The sequence below is a fragment of the Melanerpes formicivorus genome, unplaced genomic scaffold (assembly GCF_026170545.1).
Source record: "Melanerpes formicivorus ecotype bairdi unplaced genomic scaffold, bMelFor1.0.p_v2 SCAF_5, whole genome shotgun sequence".
Lineage (NCBI taxonomy): Eukaryota > Metazoa > Chordata > Aves > Piciformes > Picidae > Melanerpes > Melanerpes formicivorus.
Window position 1 is genome coordinate 34,509,878 of NW_027142357.1, and position 13,922 is coordinate 34,523,799.

Below are 13,922 nucleotides of genomic sequence, written 5' to 3' on the forward strand. Positions count from 1 at the left end.
CGAGCGAGTCATTTGTCATTGGAATGTGCTGCCCAGGGAGGTGGTTGAGTCATCATCCCTGGAGGTGTTCAAGAGGAGATTGGACGTGGCACTTGGTGCCATGGTCTAGTCATGGGGTCTGTGTTGATAGGTTGGACTCGATGATCCTCGAGGTCCTTTCCAACCTAAGTTATACTGTGATACTGTAAACCCTCTTGTTTCTGGGGAGGAGGGCTAGAGGGAGAGGGGGGATTGTGGTAAAATTGTGGAAAAGAGTATTAAAAAAACTTATTGTCAACAAATTTCAGTTATTAATAATTCTGTCTGGATAGATTACTACATTTAAGATTCTGTAATTAGTTTGCAGATGCTGAAGGTTATTTTGCTGCTTGTACAACAGATAACACTGTAAACAGTTCTCTGGTAAGTGCCTTAGTTTGTGAAAGTCAATGAATTACAGCAGCATGACATCATTGTCCTGACCTACTGTTTGTGAAATAGTAATAGTTTTTGGCAAAGAGGGTTTGTAACCTGTGCATTATTAGCAGTGAGTGCTGCAGCTGATGACATGGCTTATCATGAGAAATCCAGGTTCTTAGCTCAGTAAAATGCTTACTTGAATGTTTCTGTTGTAGTTTGTGAAAGAAGTGTTTATCATGCAAAGGAAATCTTTACATATTTAGCTCAGTAGCTGCCAAAGCAAAACGGGAAGAGCTAGTTAGTGATAAAACCAAACCACTTTCAAGACTAGAATCCACAACTGAATCCCTGGAGGTGTTTAAGCCCAGGCTGGATGAGGCTCTGGCCAGGCTGATCTAGTGTGGGGTGTCCCTGCCCATGGCAGGGGGGTTGGAACTAGATGATCCTTGTGGTCCCTTCCAACCCTGACTGATACTGTGATACTATTCAGCTAGTTGAGTGTCTTGTACACTGTGATCCTGCATTGCATTTTGAGACAGGAAATGGGCTGCCTTTTTTCTTCCAGTAGATGGAGTAGCTACTGTTTATTGAATCAAGTGTCAGTACTGGTGTGCTACTGATAAACTGCATTGCCAGATGGTGTTTTGGTGGTGATTTTCATCATCCATAAATGATGGTTTGTTATGCCCCTTTAGATCACAGACCGCTGCTTAATCTGCATACCTAAATCAGAGGCCACATGCAGAAATATATCCAAAACACAGAACTTTTAAAGTTCTCACCATATCTGTAATAGAGTAGGGGCAGGCAATTGAGTGTTGACAAACTATCATATGGGTATTTTATACCAAACAGGGAGTTGAAGAGGGATTTTTCAGAAATTCCATTCTTTGGGAGCTTTTTCTAACTTCATTTAACTATGTTTGGGAATAAAATCTTCATCCACTCAATTCATTAAGATCCTCTGACTCTAGAAGCAGGATATATCGTTAACCATGAATAATTTTGCATTAATTTAAATGTCCACAACAATTTCAGTCATAAACGAGGAGCCTAATGAGAATGCAACTGTGAGATCTTTTTCATTACTTCACTGTTACAGTTTATTCATTTAATTTAAGCAAGCACCTTAAAACTTGTCTTGTTTAGAGGTCTTTTAAGCAAAACGTCTGCATGTGCCTTAGATATTGAAGTCCCTTTCGCAAAGTTTTTTGGCTCCACATTCTAGTTCATGAGGTTTTAGGGTCATGGAGGAAAAAAGGAGTATGTGTTCAATTTTGCATCTGTAATCTGGTTTTTATGTTCTAGTATATCATTTGGGCAGAGGCTGTAAATCTAATGAAATGTTTTTCATGAGTTCTTTTAAATTGTAGGTTTTAATTTGAGTTTTGTGTTCGTGAGGAGGTACACAGAAGTGAACAATTAGCTTTGAGTTGTAATAACAGTTAACATAAAATAAAGATTGTGTATGAACATTGGCACTGCGTGCAAAACTCCTTTGTTAAATTTCACTCACTTAATATTCACCAAGCTTTTATTGATTTAGGTTTCTAATTCACTAAATTATTTCTTTTGCTTATAGTTTGAATATCCTGCTTAACTGTATTTTTACTTATGCCGATTCATTTCAGAGTGAACCTTTATATGTTCCTGTAAAGTTTCATGATTTGCCAACTGAAAAAAATGACAGTAATAATAGTGATGCAGACAAAAGTGAGTAAAGACTTCTGGAATGCTGAAATGCTAGAACTTTGGTGAAGGAGTTACCTTCCTCTTTATTGGTATAACTGCTGTCATGTTGCAGGACTTGCCTCTTATTATTTTTTTTTCCGTCTCTTTTTTTTTCTTCCTTAAATCTCTTATTGCATGAATTGCAGTCTCATATTTACTTTCAGGTAGAGAAAACATAGGCCTGTCGTTCAGTTTACCTTTCTTGGTCACTACAGATCCAGCCTATGTTTATCTCAAGGGACCAGCTGGGTTCAATACTTGTGATTCTTTCCTTCTGGGCTTGTATGACCAGCAGCAGTGAGTCAGCCTCTGGAAAAACAAGCTATTGTCCTTTTTAGAGCAGGAGCAAAGCAGTCAAAGTAAGAATTTTAACAGTCTACATGCATTCTGATTTTATTTAAGCCTCACTATCTTGTGATAGTAGCTGAAACAGGCCTAACTGCCCCAGACAATTATGGAAAAGTTGGCTGTCAAAGAATCCAATTATCTGATCCTCAGCAAAAGAGTCCCTGCTTAGAAAAGCAAGTCTCTTAGGTGATGTGTTAAGAGCCACTTTGGTAGGCTCTGTCGTCCTCTGATAACACGCATTAGTCACTTCAGGGCTGTTTGAACTGCAGCTTTTCCCTTTGCTTTTTTAAGGAAATTAGCTACTGGTTTGTCCTGAATTAGGCTAATATTTATATGTACTGTGTAATGGTTTCCTCACACAGGAAACTAATGATACTTATGATGCCCTTATAAATAAAATCTGATTCCAAGATTAGTTAGAGGGTAGATTTAAAGTGAGCAAGTGACCTTATGATCTGTGATAATCTTTGAGATTTCTCAGACTATCTCATCCTTTGAATGAAACACTGCAGTTAGGGATAACAGGTTTTGGCTGTTTTGACTATTAAACTTTGTCTGGTTTTTGCTCTTTAACTATTAAACAATTAAAGCAAATCTGACATGTAATACTTAACAGAATTCCCACCTGGAAAAAAAAAAATGTTGTTAGCATTTTTTGAAAGGGAGGAGGGATGAGACTTTTCAGTAAGGTTTTTGTGGGTGGACGACTGTACTGCTTGAAAACAGTAACTTTACTTTGTCTTATTAGTGGCCTATCAAATGGCGAAATGCTAGTTCAATAAATGAAAATAATGGCATATCTTCTGTTTGGATAAACCCCTGTCATTTGTGAAGTATTGTAATTGATGCTGTCTGAGAACACCATAGTTTTATTTGCATATTGTGTTGGCTTAAAGTTCATTAATAACATAAAGCTTGTTTTCTTTTCTAACTTTTTCTTTTCTTGTCTTTTCTCTCTAAGCTCCCAAAAAGCCTCGAGTAAGGTTCAGTAATATTATGGAGATTCGACAACTCCCATCAAGCCACGCACTGGAAGCAAAGTTGTCTCGTATGTCATATCCAACAGTTAAGGAGCAGGAATCAATATTAAAAACTGTTGGAAAACTCACTGCAACTCAAGTAGCAAAAATTAGCTTTTTCTTTTGCTTTGTGGTATGTGCTCCCTTCTTTCATAAAATTTAAATATTGATGCAATTGAAGCTTGTCTAATAATAGTGAAACATATGGAGATCATTTGCATTCTTTATGACTTTATAAATAAAGCTGCCCTCGTGCTGGACATGAAGGTGCAACTTCTTAAAGGGAGGCTAATAAAAAGAGATCCTGAGTGTGTAGGTAACTGCAAGGTCAGTTGTAAGATAAGCCAAGATTCTGTGTCATCTGTCCAGTACTAGGTATGTTTGATACAGCGAAAGTGCAACTGCTGAGGAGTCTGGAGAACAACTTCAGTGAGGAGTGGATGAGGGAATTGGGGTTATTTAGTCTGTAGAAGAGGAGGCCAAAGGTGGGTGTTGGTTACTTCTCCCTAGTATCAAGTGATAGGACAAGAAAAAATGTCTTCATGTTGTGCCAGGGGAGGTTTAGATTGGAGATTAGGGAAAATTTCTTCACTGAAAGAGTAGTTAGGCATTGGAATAGGCTGCCCAGGCAGGTGGTGGAGTCACTGTCCCTGAATGTGTTCAAAGAATGTGTAGACATGGCACTTTGGGTCATGGTTTAATGGTCACGGTGGTGTTGATTTTGATGGTTGGATGCAATGATCTTAAGTCTTTTCCAACCAAAACAATTCTATGATTCTATTAAAATCTGGTATTACATGTATACAGGCAGATAATTGCTGCAGTGAGACTGCCTGAGTTAAATGTCACTATGACTTTTCTGGGCCATCACAGAAGGAGCACCATCTCAGGTTTCAGTGTGGCATTGTACCCTGCAGTAGTATGAAGAGAACATAGTTAATTGTCCTTAAGCTCCATTGAGGGCTGCAAGATTTATTTACAAATCTATTAGTTGATGATGTCTAGAGGAAGAGATAAGTAACAGTGGCATTTTTGAGAGTAAAAATATAGAACGTAGATCAGTGATAGCTTTTCCAGAAGTAGTTTCAATGATATTGCCAAACAAGCTATATGTAGTGTGGACCCACCACAGGAAAGAGTGCTCTTTAAACGTTTAAAATAATAATTAGAAATAATTAGTACTTGTTGCTGCATGGATCAGAAAATGGTGATGTAATGTTCTGGTTATATACATAAAGAACATGCAAGCAGCAGCAAGACAATAAGCTACCCATTCACTATTTTGAATGGATAAAACAGCTTTGTAGAAGATGATTTAAAATTCTCTGTGTCTGAGTATATTTTTATATATCTACACAGGCAGATTCTCTAGGCTAGGGTCCTCATGTTCAAAACAAATCCTGTTTATCCTATTTCAGGGTGTTGTTACTGCTGACGTGTATATGTATTTCTTCTTGGACTGTATTTCCACCAAAGACTTTAGAGAGTGGTAACTTCTCTGAGGATAGATAGGAGACTTTATTATTGAGATCTCAATCAACAAATGCCACTTGTCTCCTTTATGGAGGAACTAACAGGCAGGAATCCTTCCAAAATGTGTTTGAGGTATTGAATAAAAGTAATACCTTTTGGGTGGAGATGTATGCCAATTTTAAGTACTCTGAAAAAAGCCTTATTAGGCTGACTAACGTCCCATGCATCTCTGAAATGTCTTTGCAGCCCTTGTGCAGCTGTCATCTTGAAGCACTTGCAAAACAAGTTAAAAGTACCTTTAGTTATTATAGAGTAGCTATTATAATACAAATTTAATTATTTATTTAGTTTTAAGTTCCAAAGCATGTTATTTCATTATTAAACACATACTTGAATGTGATTGGTTTGGACCAGTTCAGATTTTGCCCCTGTCTTTCCATGTACTAGCCACTTCAGTAGAAGTTAGAAATCTATTTGAAGTAAAAGCCTTGTGCTGATTTTATTTTTGGATAAATAGGTGGTTGGATTTTTTTCTGTAAGTGGAATTTTATTGCACTGAGAATATTCAACTATGTTGTTGCTGTTTAATCACAATTAATTTTTTTTCCCCCCACAGTGGTTCTTGGCAAATTTCTCTTACCAAGAAGCTCTGTCAGATACCCAAGTTGCCATAGTTAATATCTTGTCCTCAACCTCTGGTAAGTTCTATTTATGCCACCAAATATACATTATAAGGCTGTTTATAACATAAAAATACTTTGGTTATGAGGGACTTGTGCAATGATTTACTTGTGTTTTTGGAGGAATAGTAAGGCTTAAAGCCATTGAAAATGCATTTAGAAATTCCATTATGTACTTGCAGGGGTTTGGGCTATATTCATCATTATCTTCCTTTTTGTTTTTCAAGCCTCTGTGTGTGTTCTTCTGTGGTTGTGGCTGGGTATCAAGGAGTGTGATTTAAAGGAAAGATGGAGTAACTTTTTCTCAAAATAGATACAATTCAAAGTAAAGCAAAACTTGATTGTATAAACTCTTCTTAATTTCTCTTGCAGGGCTTTTTACTTTAATCTTGGCTGCAGTCTTTCCCAGTAACAGTGGAGATAGATTTACCTTGTCCAAATTATTAGCTGTAATTTTAAGGTAAGATAATGGTCAGGAATTTCCTGATAAAGTGAGAGAACAACTATATATTAATGGAATGAAGCTGGAGGTGGGGAGATTCAGGCTGGATGTGAGAAGGAAGTTCTTCACTATGAGAGTGGTGAAGCCCTGGAATGGGTTGTCCAGGGAGGTGGTTGAGGCCCCATCCCTGGAGGTGTTTAAGCCCAGGCTGCACGAGGCTCTGGCCAGCCTGATCTAGTGTGGGGTGTCCCTGCCCATGGCAGGGGGGTTGGCTAGATGATCCTTGTGGTCCCTTCCAACCCTGACTGATACTATGATACTATGTTCTGTACCTGTGGTATGTGTGACACTTCATTTATTATGAAGTGCTTTGCAGGTAAACTGAGCAAATTAATTGAAGTCTTCATACCAATTACCAACTCATGCTCCTGTAGGCAGTTAGATTAATCATATATTACTGTTGGAAATAATACAAACTTATTTTCTTGTTGTTTAATTATGGTTTCTTTATTTTAATGTAAAATTTTGGGGGAAAGGAAGAGGCTTGGCATTCAGTGTTGTCAGCCTGTTTCATTAAATGTCTCATGCATTGTTCAGGGAAATTAAGAGGAGGAGGTTGGTTGTTTTTAGCTTAGAATCAAGCTTTGGTGATAGAGAACTCCTTTTGGCTCCTCCAAAAGTGGATTTTGATAAGCAAAAATTACCTAAAGATAGAACCATATTTAAATATTTTTCTCCTCCCTGTTTTCTGACTTTGTAAAAACATTCTTGGCTTTAAGTAGCATTTTGCATTTCTTCTCTTTTGCTAGCATTGGTGGTGTGGTACTTGTTAACCTTTCTGGATCTGAGAAATCTGCAGGAAAAGATACAATAGGTATTTACTATTTTTTCTTTGCTTTTTTTTTTTTCCATCCTAGGCTACGCAGTGATGAGTACCATCTTTTGACAATACCCAGTAGGTCATATAGCAGCCTGTATATTTCTACTCATGTAACATTTCAGTCTGACTTTTCAGTTTCAAGTTCTGAAACTGGACACATGATTTATTTTTTTCTCCCTACATGTATATTTAAATTGGGAAAATATTTGTATTTAAAATGTTTCTGTATATTTCCATGCTCTTCATATAGTACTGGATTCTGTAATAGAAGAATTTATCTCTGAGAGTTTGGCAATAGGTATATGATTAGGATAATCGATCCTGATGTGCATAACATGTTTGACAAGTCTGAAGTGAGATTTTCTTGTTTCATTTTCACAGGTTCCCTTTGGTCTCTTGTAGGAGCAATGTTGTATGCTGTCTACATAGTAATGATAAAGAGGAAAGTAGATAGAGAAGATAAACTTGACATACCAATGTTCTTTGGTAAGACTAAGAATAACTGTATCCAAAGTTTTAATGCAGACTGTTGTTAAATTGTTTCCTTCCAGGCATTGAACCGAGTGCTAAAGGGGTTCAGAACTGCCAAGGAAATAGAGAAAATCCATTGTTTCATGGTTGTGAGTGCTTCAGGGACTGTTGTTTTGTCTACAGCCTTAAGAGTGAAAGATAACAGTACCTCTAGGAATGCAAAGAGTCCCTTTGGACTCAATGGATTTTTTTATTTTCCCAATAAATGTCTGATGTAGTTGTTTGTGAATTTGAGGTAGAGTTTCTTGTAAATCCTTCTAAGGAATATAATATGGCTTTGTGGATGCTTTTATGTATGCACGTCATTAAAGTAGCAGAGTTTGGCTGAGATGTTGAATGATGTTCCTTGTGATTTACTTAATATTGTTTTTATACTCAGGTTTTGTGGGGCTGTTTAATCTGTTGCTGCTCTGGCCAGGGTTTTTCCTGCTTCACTATACTGGGTTTGAAGCATTTGAGTTTCCCAATAAGCTGATATGGATGTGCATTGTCATTAATGGCCTTATTGGAACAGTTCTGTCAGAGTTCCTCTGGCTATGGTACGTACCACATGCTTTGTATACATTCCACATGAGTTGTCTTACTTGTGTTCTCAGATGTTGTCTTGGTAGGTTTTTTGGCTCTTTTTCCCTTTTATTTTATTTTATTGGGTTTGGTTCATTTGGTTGGTTGGTTGGTTTCCCCGCCCCCCGCTTTTTCCTGTCCATATAGGCAGTTTGAGTTAGAGGATGTCATCCACCGTGTCACAATGTCCTGTTCAAGAGCAACAGCTAACTCTGTAGTATTGATTGAGATCAAGTGCTTAGCTCATTCTAGAATTAACTTTTTGAGAGGAAAAGACTGTTGTATATGATTGCAGGAGTAAGAGGAGAGCATAAATTTCTGTTGTAACAGTTCAGATTCCAAGGCCTTGTGCATGTCAGAATCTGGTATTCTCTAATTGACATGTTTGTTTAAAACTTAGAAGGACTTAATGAGCTAAATCACACTATATTAATCATGAAGATATAGCAACTCAAAAAGGAGTTCAGCTTTTGTTTAATAATTTAATTACATGATAGTCTGGATAGGTTGACAATAGAAGATTGAACATTAGACTTCCAGATGAATGGCTTAAGAGCTGCAGTTTGCAAACCTTTGTATAGCTCTTAGAAAGGCAGTGTTATTGGTGAGCTCTTGGAGTCAGGCTTCCCAGCCTGAGAGAACTGAGCTCTTCTGAGCATTAATTTAAAATAGAGGTGAAAATTATACAGGTTCAAAAGTTCCATTTTATTCTGGAAATGCTTAGGAAGTGTTTTCAAAACAAGGTATGCTTCCATTGCCATACAGTTAGTGGACAAGGTCAGTTTCAGTGCTATATTTTGAATAGGCTCATCAGTTTGTGAGCTTTTGCCAAGAGATTTTGAGCTTCAGGCTCTCAAGTCTTTGGTAGAGAGAGACTGGAAAAGTAGGGGATAGCTACTCTGAAACAGGGACATCTGTAATCCTAGGATCCTGAGTTCTGTGACATTACTACAACAAAAGATTTCCCTGGAGTTCCCTGAAAACTTGGTTGATTGGTTGGTTGTTTTGTTTATTTGGTTTCAGATGAAGTTTAAAATTATTTAGGAAATCTAATCATGGTATTTTTTGTTTGTTGGCAAACTCTTACACCAGTCCAAGTTATAAATGCATTGTAGCATGTGTTCCTTTTGTAATTTAATTTGTTTGTTGATAGACTATTTTTGTGATGCTAATGTCCTCCTGTAAGATTAGCTGGTAAAAAGGTTATGTGCAATTTCATCATATGGAAAACAGGCAAACAAAAGACCCAAACAAACATCCCAAAGTTAACAAAACCCCAGCCCCTACCAGAAAGCTCAAACTTGGCTCTCATCCAAAATCAAATATTAGCATAGGGTTCAGTACATCAGTGTGCACAGTTTATTCATACACATGCTATTTGTGTAATTACTTAGAATGATAATCCTGTCAATTAAAGAGCCATTTTAATTCCCTGTTCCTTTTACCTAGAATTTTGGAGTAGGGCTAATTTCAGGTTGTGCTGACATCATCCTTTTACCTGTCCAGTGTGCCACTGGCGTGGTCCTCTTCTTTGGGAAGTAAATAGTGTTTACTGCACTCAACCACCTGCCTGCCAACCAAGTGATACAGTGGTAGCTGTGACACTGAATTAATTTCATTCATTTATTTATTTATTTTACCCTGCAGATAAGTTTTCACTGGATTCTGTATCATTTATTGAGTGTTTTGATGGGCAGCTTGATTCTAATCCAGAAGCAGCCAATGCAGAGACACAGAAGTATTCTCTTATGCAATAGAAGGACCTTAAAAGTATTGCAGATAAAGTTTGCAAAAATGCAGAGTATCTAAAAATGCTTTATTTCCTTTCTGTTCCTTTCTCACTTGTGGACCTACTTCTTAAAGACACAGAACAATGCAAAGTGAATACAAATGCCCATACTAATCTGTTTTGCTTGGCTGAAACTGAGAGGACCTAATGGCTTGCTTTGGGAGTATTTTTCTGGTTTAATTATAGAAATACATGCATGAAGTCCTGTTGTAGAAAATGTTTTCCAAAAGTGGTTTCAAATCTTTGTATTTAACAGGCATTCACAAACTTTTGTGAGATGACTGAAAAATTTTCTTCACTGAGTTACATTCCTTGAATACAGTTTCAGTGATGCTTCACCTGTTTATTTTTCACAGTGAGCAGAATAAAGATTGAGTAGATAAAAGACAAATTTCAGAATCTTATCAAAATTTGCAACTGCAGAGTTTCCTTCTTTAAAATTAGTTGTGTGTGGAACTGGTTGCAATTCCACAGGAGAGTATAGATGGTACTGCCTTCAGTACTTGCCTTCACTAATGAGAATTGTCTTTACCTTAATAAATGATGGATGTTTTTAAAATAAGAGGCTGACTCAATAGCTGGGCATTATTGATCTGAATTGGCTAGAGACCCTGTTGTACTTGGTAGAACAGGCTAGTTCATAGACGAGTATTTGCTACAAGCCTCACTATGCCTGGTAACTTTTGCCTTGGTTAATGAGAATTGCAGGATTTCATTTTGGATGTTATGCTCATTGCTGTCTACAACTACCTCAGGGGAGGTTGTAGCCAGGTGGGGGTTGGTCTCTTCTCCCAGGCAACCAGAGCAAGAGGACACAGTCTCAAGCTGCGCTAGGGGAGGTTTAGGCTGGATGTTAGGAAGAAGTTCCTCATAGAAAGAGAGATTTGCCATTGGAATGGGCTGCCCAGGGAGGTGGTGGAGTCACCATCACTGGAGGTGTTTAGGAGGAGACTTGATGGGGTGCTTGGTGCCGTGGTTTAGTTGATTAGATAGTGTTGGATGATAGGTTGGACTTCATGATCTCAAAGATCTCTTCCAACCTGTTCTGTTCTGTTCTATTCTATTCTATTCTATTCTATTCTATTCTATTCTATTCTATTCTATTCTATTCTATTCTCATCACTAGGTAGCAAAATGGCTCAAGCTTATTTATAGAGCCTTGCATTTATATTGAAATGCCAAAGATCTCAGGAGCTCACATGTTCTCTTAGGTCTGTCCTATGTAAGTTTGAGATTCTCTGAACTTGTTTGTTTTGATTTGTTTGAATGTCAAAATCCAAATCTATGAATTTAAGAATTTGTCTCCTTGTAAAAAGTACTTCTCTTTTGTGGAAGGATTACTAGATATCTATCACCTTTCTATTTTTAATGAAACAGGCTGGGGCAAAAGAGATTCAGTTCCTATAAGCTGGTATTAATCTTTTATTTCAAAATGGGAACAAAAATGCAGATTTTTCCAGATGAAGTTATTGCATGGCAAGTAGTGAATTTACTTTTATCTCAAAAGGTTTATATGGGAATTAAACTTCTTCCAGAAGCCATCAATAGTCTGGCAAAGAATTTTATGCAGTTTTACAGATTTATGGAAGAGCATCGCTATCTCCTTTCTTTATTATTAAAACAGTGACTAACAGTAAAGCTTGAGTAAATGTCTTCTGCAGTTTGATGTATTACTTTACTTGTCTTTTAACTTTTAAGGAAGACTTCTTTATTTACTCTTTTTATTTTTTTTATTGTCTTTTAGGGGATGCTTTCTTACCTCATCACTGATAGGCACACTTGCTCTAAGCCTTACAATACCTCTGTCCATAATAGCTGACATGTGCATGCAAAAGGTAATGTACTGCTAAGTGTTGAGCATTATTGACAGAACTTCTTTGAATTAAATGGCAGTGTTACTTTTTAACAATGTGAACAACAAACAGTATTTTGCTTCTGTCACTTGTCAATAATTGTTGGATTGCATCATAATTAATACTCTCATGATATCAACAAGTTTCAGTAAGTTTACGCTTGCAGATATGCACTTGCACACTTAAATGTATTTGATTAAGATGAAGCTTGTATGAAGAGTACCCAAAGCCATCAGCAGTGCCTGGTCAGATTCACACCTTAGATGAACACTTTCTGAGTCTTTATAATTTTGTAGTAATCTGTCATAAACCTGAATCCTAAGTAAGTAAGATTGTTAACAACTATCGAAATATTCAGTTTGGTAACTTCTGCGTTTATTAATTTACTTTAGAAGTCTGTAAGGATAACAGAAGGTTCTAACAATTGCAGTTGATTAGGTTTTTGAGAGGGAATATCAATGCTAGCTAACAAATTTGTTTTTTTCTCCAAAGTCTTCAGTTTTGGAAGTTTTCTCCACACGGGGGAGCTGCATTCCCAGGTCATGGCTCTGTTGGCCCTAAGGGTGTTTCAGAGATTAGTTCTTTATATAATTTTAACAGCCTTAGGTGATCTCTTCTGAGAGTAGTAGTATAAATGCAAGTAAAGTTTAGTTTAAATTGGGCAAATAATGTGCCCTGCCTTTTTTAAAAATGAAAAAAACCCCAGATTTTTTGTAAATCTCCAATAGCAGAATGTGAGATCTCTTACTCAAAATGTTTGAAGTGTCCAGGGGACTTTCTCACTGGTACCAGTCAGACAGCTAAAACCTAAAAATGAGATTAGTTGGAGATAGCTGTCATCATCCACACCAGAGTGCCAACAGAATGGTCTTGTACAGAATGGATCAGTGAAGAAAGGTTGAATTCATTTATTAGAAGTAACAGCAGCTATAGAAATTGTACCAAATAACTTATAAAAATACTTATAATATTTCACCATAGCTAAAAGAACCGACACCACATCCCACACAATAATAATTATTCCAAACATACAGCATGCCATGTGGTGGGGTTTTATTTTCTCTCCTGTTGTGGGTTTTGTTTTTTGGTGGTTTTTTTTATTTGTTTGTTCTTGGATTTGTTTGGGTTTTTTTTAAACTATTGAGTGAATAATGTTTGTGTTTTAATTCCAGGTGCAGTTTTCCTGGTTATTTTTCGCAGGGGCAGTGCCTGTGTTTTTTTCTTTCTTCATTGCAACTCTCTTATGTCACTATAACAACTGGGATCCAGTAATGGTGGGAATCAGAAGAATTTTTGCCTTTATTTGTAGAAAACATCGAATTCAGAGGTAGGGCTGTCACAAGGGATAATCCTATCTCATGTCTTTTCCAATATCCTATACTGTTTTCTAAGCCACAGTAATCCTACTGGATTTATTTTCATCTAATTTTATTAGGCATACTAATTTCTTAGTAGCAGTTAATAACTAATCCATTTATTAACCTATACAATGATCAGAGAATGGAAAGATGTGAAGTCCATTTACCTTTTTAAAAGAAGTTTCCTAGTGGCTGTCACACGGCTTTTGTTTGGTTGGTTTTTTCCCCTTAATGCCATGAAACTTTATGAAGTTTCAGTCTCAGGCTGCGCCAGGGGAAGTTCAGGCTGGAGGTCAGGAGGAAGTTTTACACAGAGAGAGTGATTGCCCATTGGAATGGACTGCCCGGGGAGGTGGTGGAGTCGCCGTCTCTGGAGGTGTTCAGGAGGAGACTTGACAGGGTGCTTGGTTACATGGTTTAGTTGATTAGGTGGTGTTGGGTGATAGGTTGGACGCAATGATCTTGAAAGTCTCTTCCAACCTGGTTTATTCTATTCTAAGTTAAGGGTCTTTGTATGTTTTTAATGGTTGCAGTTCAAACAACTAGTACTCAGTACTAGGCCTCTCAATAACCAATTTAATATTACTGTATAGCTTCAAAGAAATAAATTTGTTTCTTTTAAGATTGCCAGAGGAAAGTGAGCAGTGTGAAAGTCTGATTCCTATGCATAGTGTTTCACAAGATGGAGACAGTTGCTGTTCATAGACAAGAGGTGTGCTTAATAAGCATCAAACAATGCAGAGAAAGGTGAGGATTGGTTTTCATTGTGGCATTTGTGTTACGTAAGGACACATTTTTACAGAGCATAGTTAATCTTGTTCTGTTGATGAATAGAATTTTGAAGGTTATCTTGAC

General features: G+C 37.1%; 1 protein-coding gene and 1 long non-coding RNA gene across 10 annotated transcripts in view; one reads left to right on the forward strand and one right to left on the reverse strand.

Annotated features, from left to right (window-relative positions):
• Positions 1–13,922, forward strand: part of SLC35F5 (solute carrier family 35 member F5) — a 34,383-nt gene that overhangs the window by 14,004 nt on the left and 6,457 nt on the right. For 6 of the 8 annotated variants that reach the window (XM_068139101.1, XM_068139103.1, XM_068139099.1 and 3 more), the window contains 11 exons: positions 340–402; positions 2,031–2,112; positions 3,440–3,630; positions 5,587–5,668; positions 6,023–6,110; positions 6,902–6,966; positions 7,354–7,458; positions 7,883–8,042; positions 11,601–11,691; positions 12,882–13,036; positions 13,691–13,814. In XM_068139101.1, the coding sequence (XP_067995202.1) occupies positions 340–402; positions 2,031–2,112; positions 3,440–3,630; positions 5,587–5,668; positions 6,023–6,110; positions 6,902–6,966; positions 7,354–7,458; positions 7,883–8,042; positions 11,601–11,691; positions 12,882–13,036; positions 13,691–13,772 (1,164 nt within the window). In that variant the 3' untranslated portion in view covers positions 13,773–13,814. The remainder of the gene's footprint in view (positions 1–339; positions 403–2,030; positions 2,113–3,439; positions 3,631–5,586; positions 5,669–6,022; positions 6,111–6,901; positions 6,967–7,353; positions 7,459–7,882; positions 8,043–11,600; positions 11,692–12,881; positions 13,037–13,690; positions 13,815–13,922) is intronic. The other 2 variants (XM_068139106.1, XM_068139107.1) reach the window with 2 other exon arrangements.
• LOC137441505 (uncharacterized) overlaps positions 1–13,922 on the reverse strand; it is a 61,199-nt gene that overhangs the window by 3,849 nt on the left and 43,428 nt on the right. Inside the window, exon 3 of one of the 2 annotated variants that reach the window (XR_010987422.1) lies at positions 6,894–6,945. The exons of the other annotated variant lie outside the window; for it this stretch is intronic. This is a non-coding gene — a long non-coding RNA (uncharacterized lncRNA). Of the gene's footprint in view, positions 1–6,893; positions 6,946–13,922 lie in introns of those variants that run through there. 2 annotated transcript variants of the gene reach the window in all.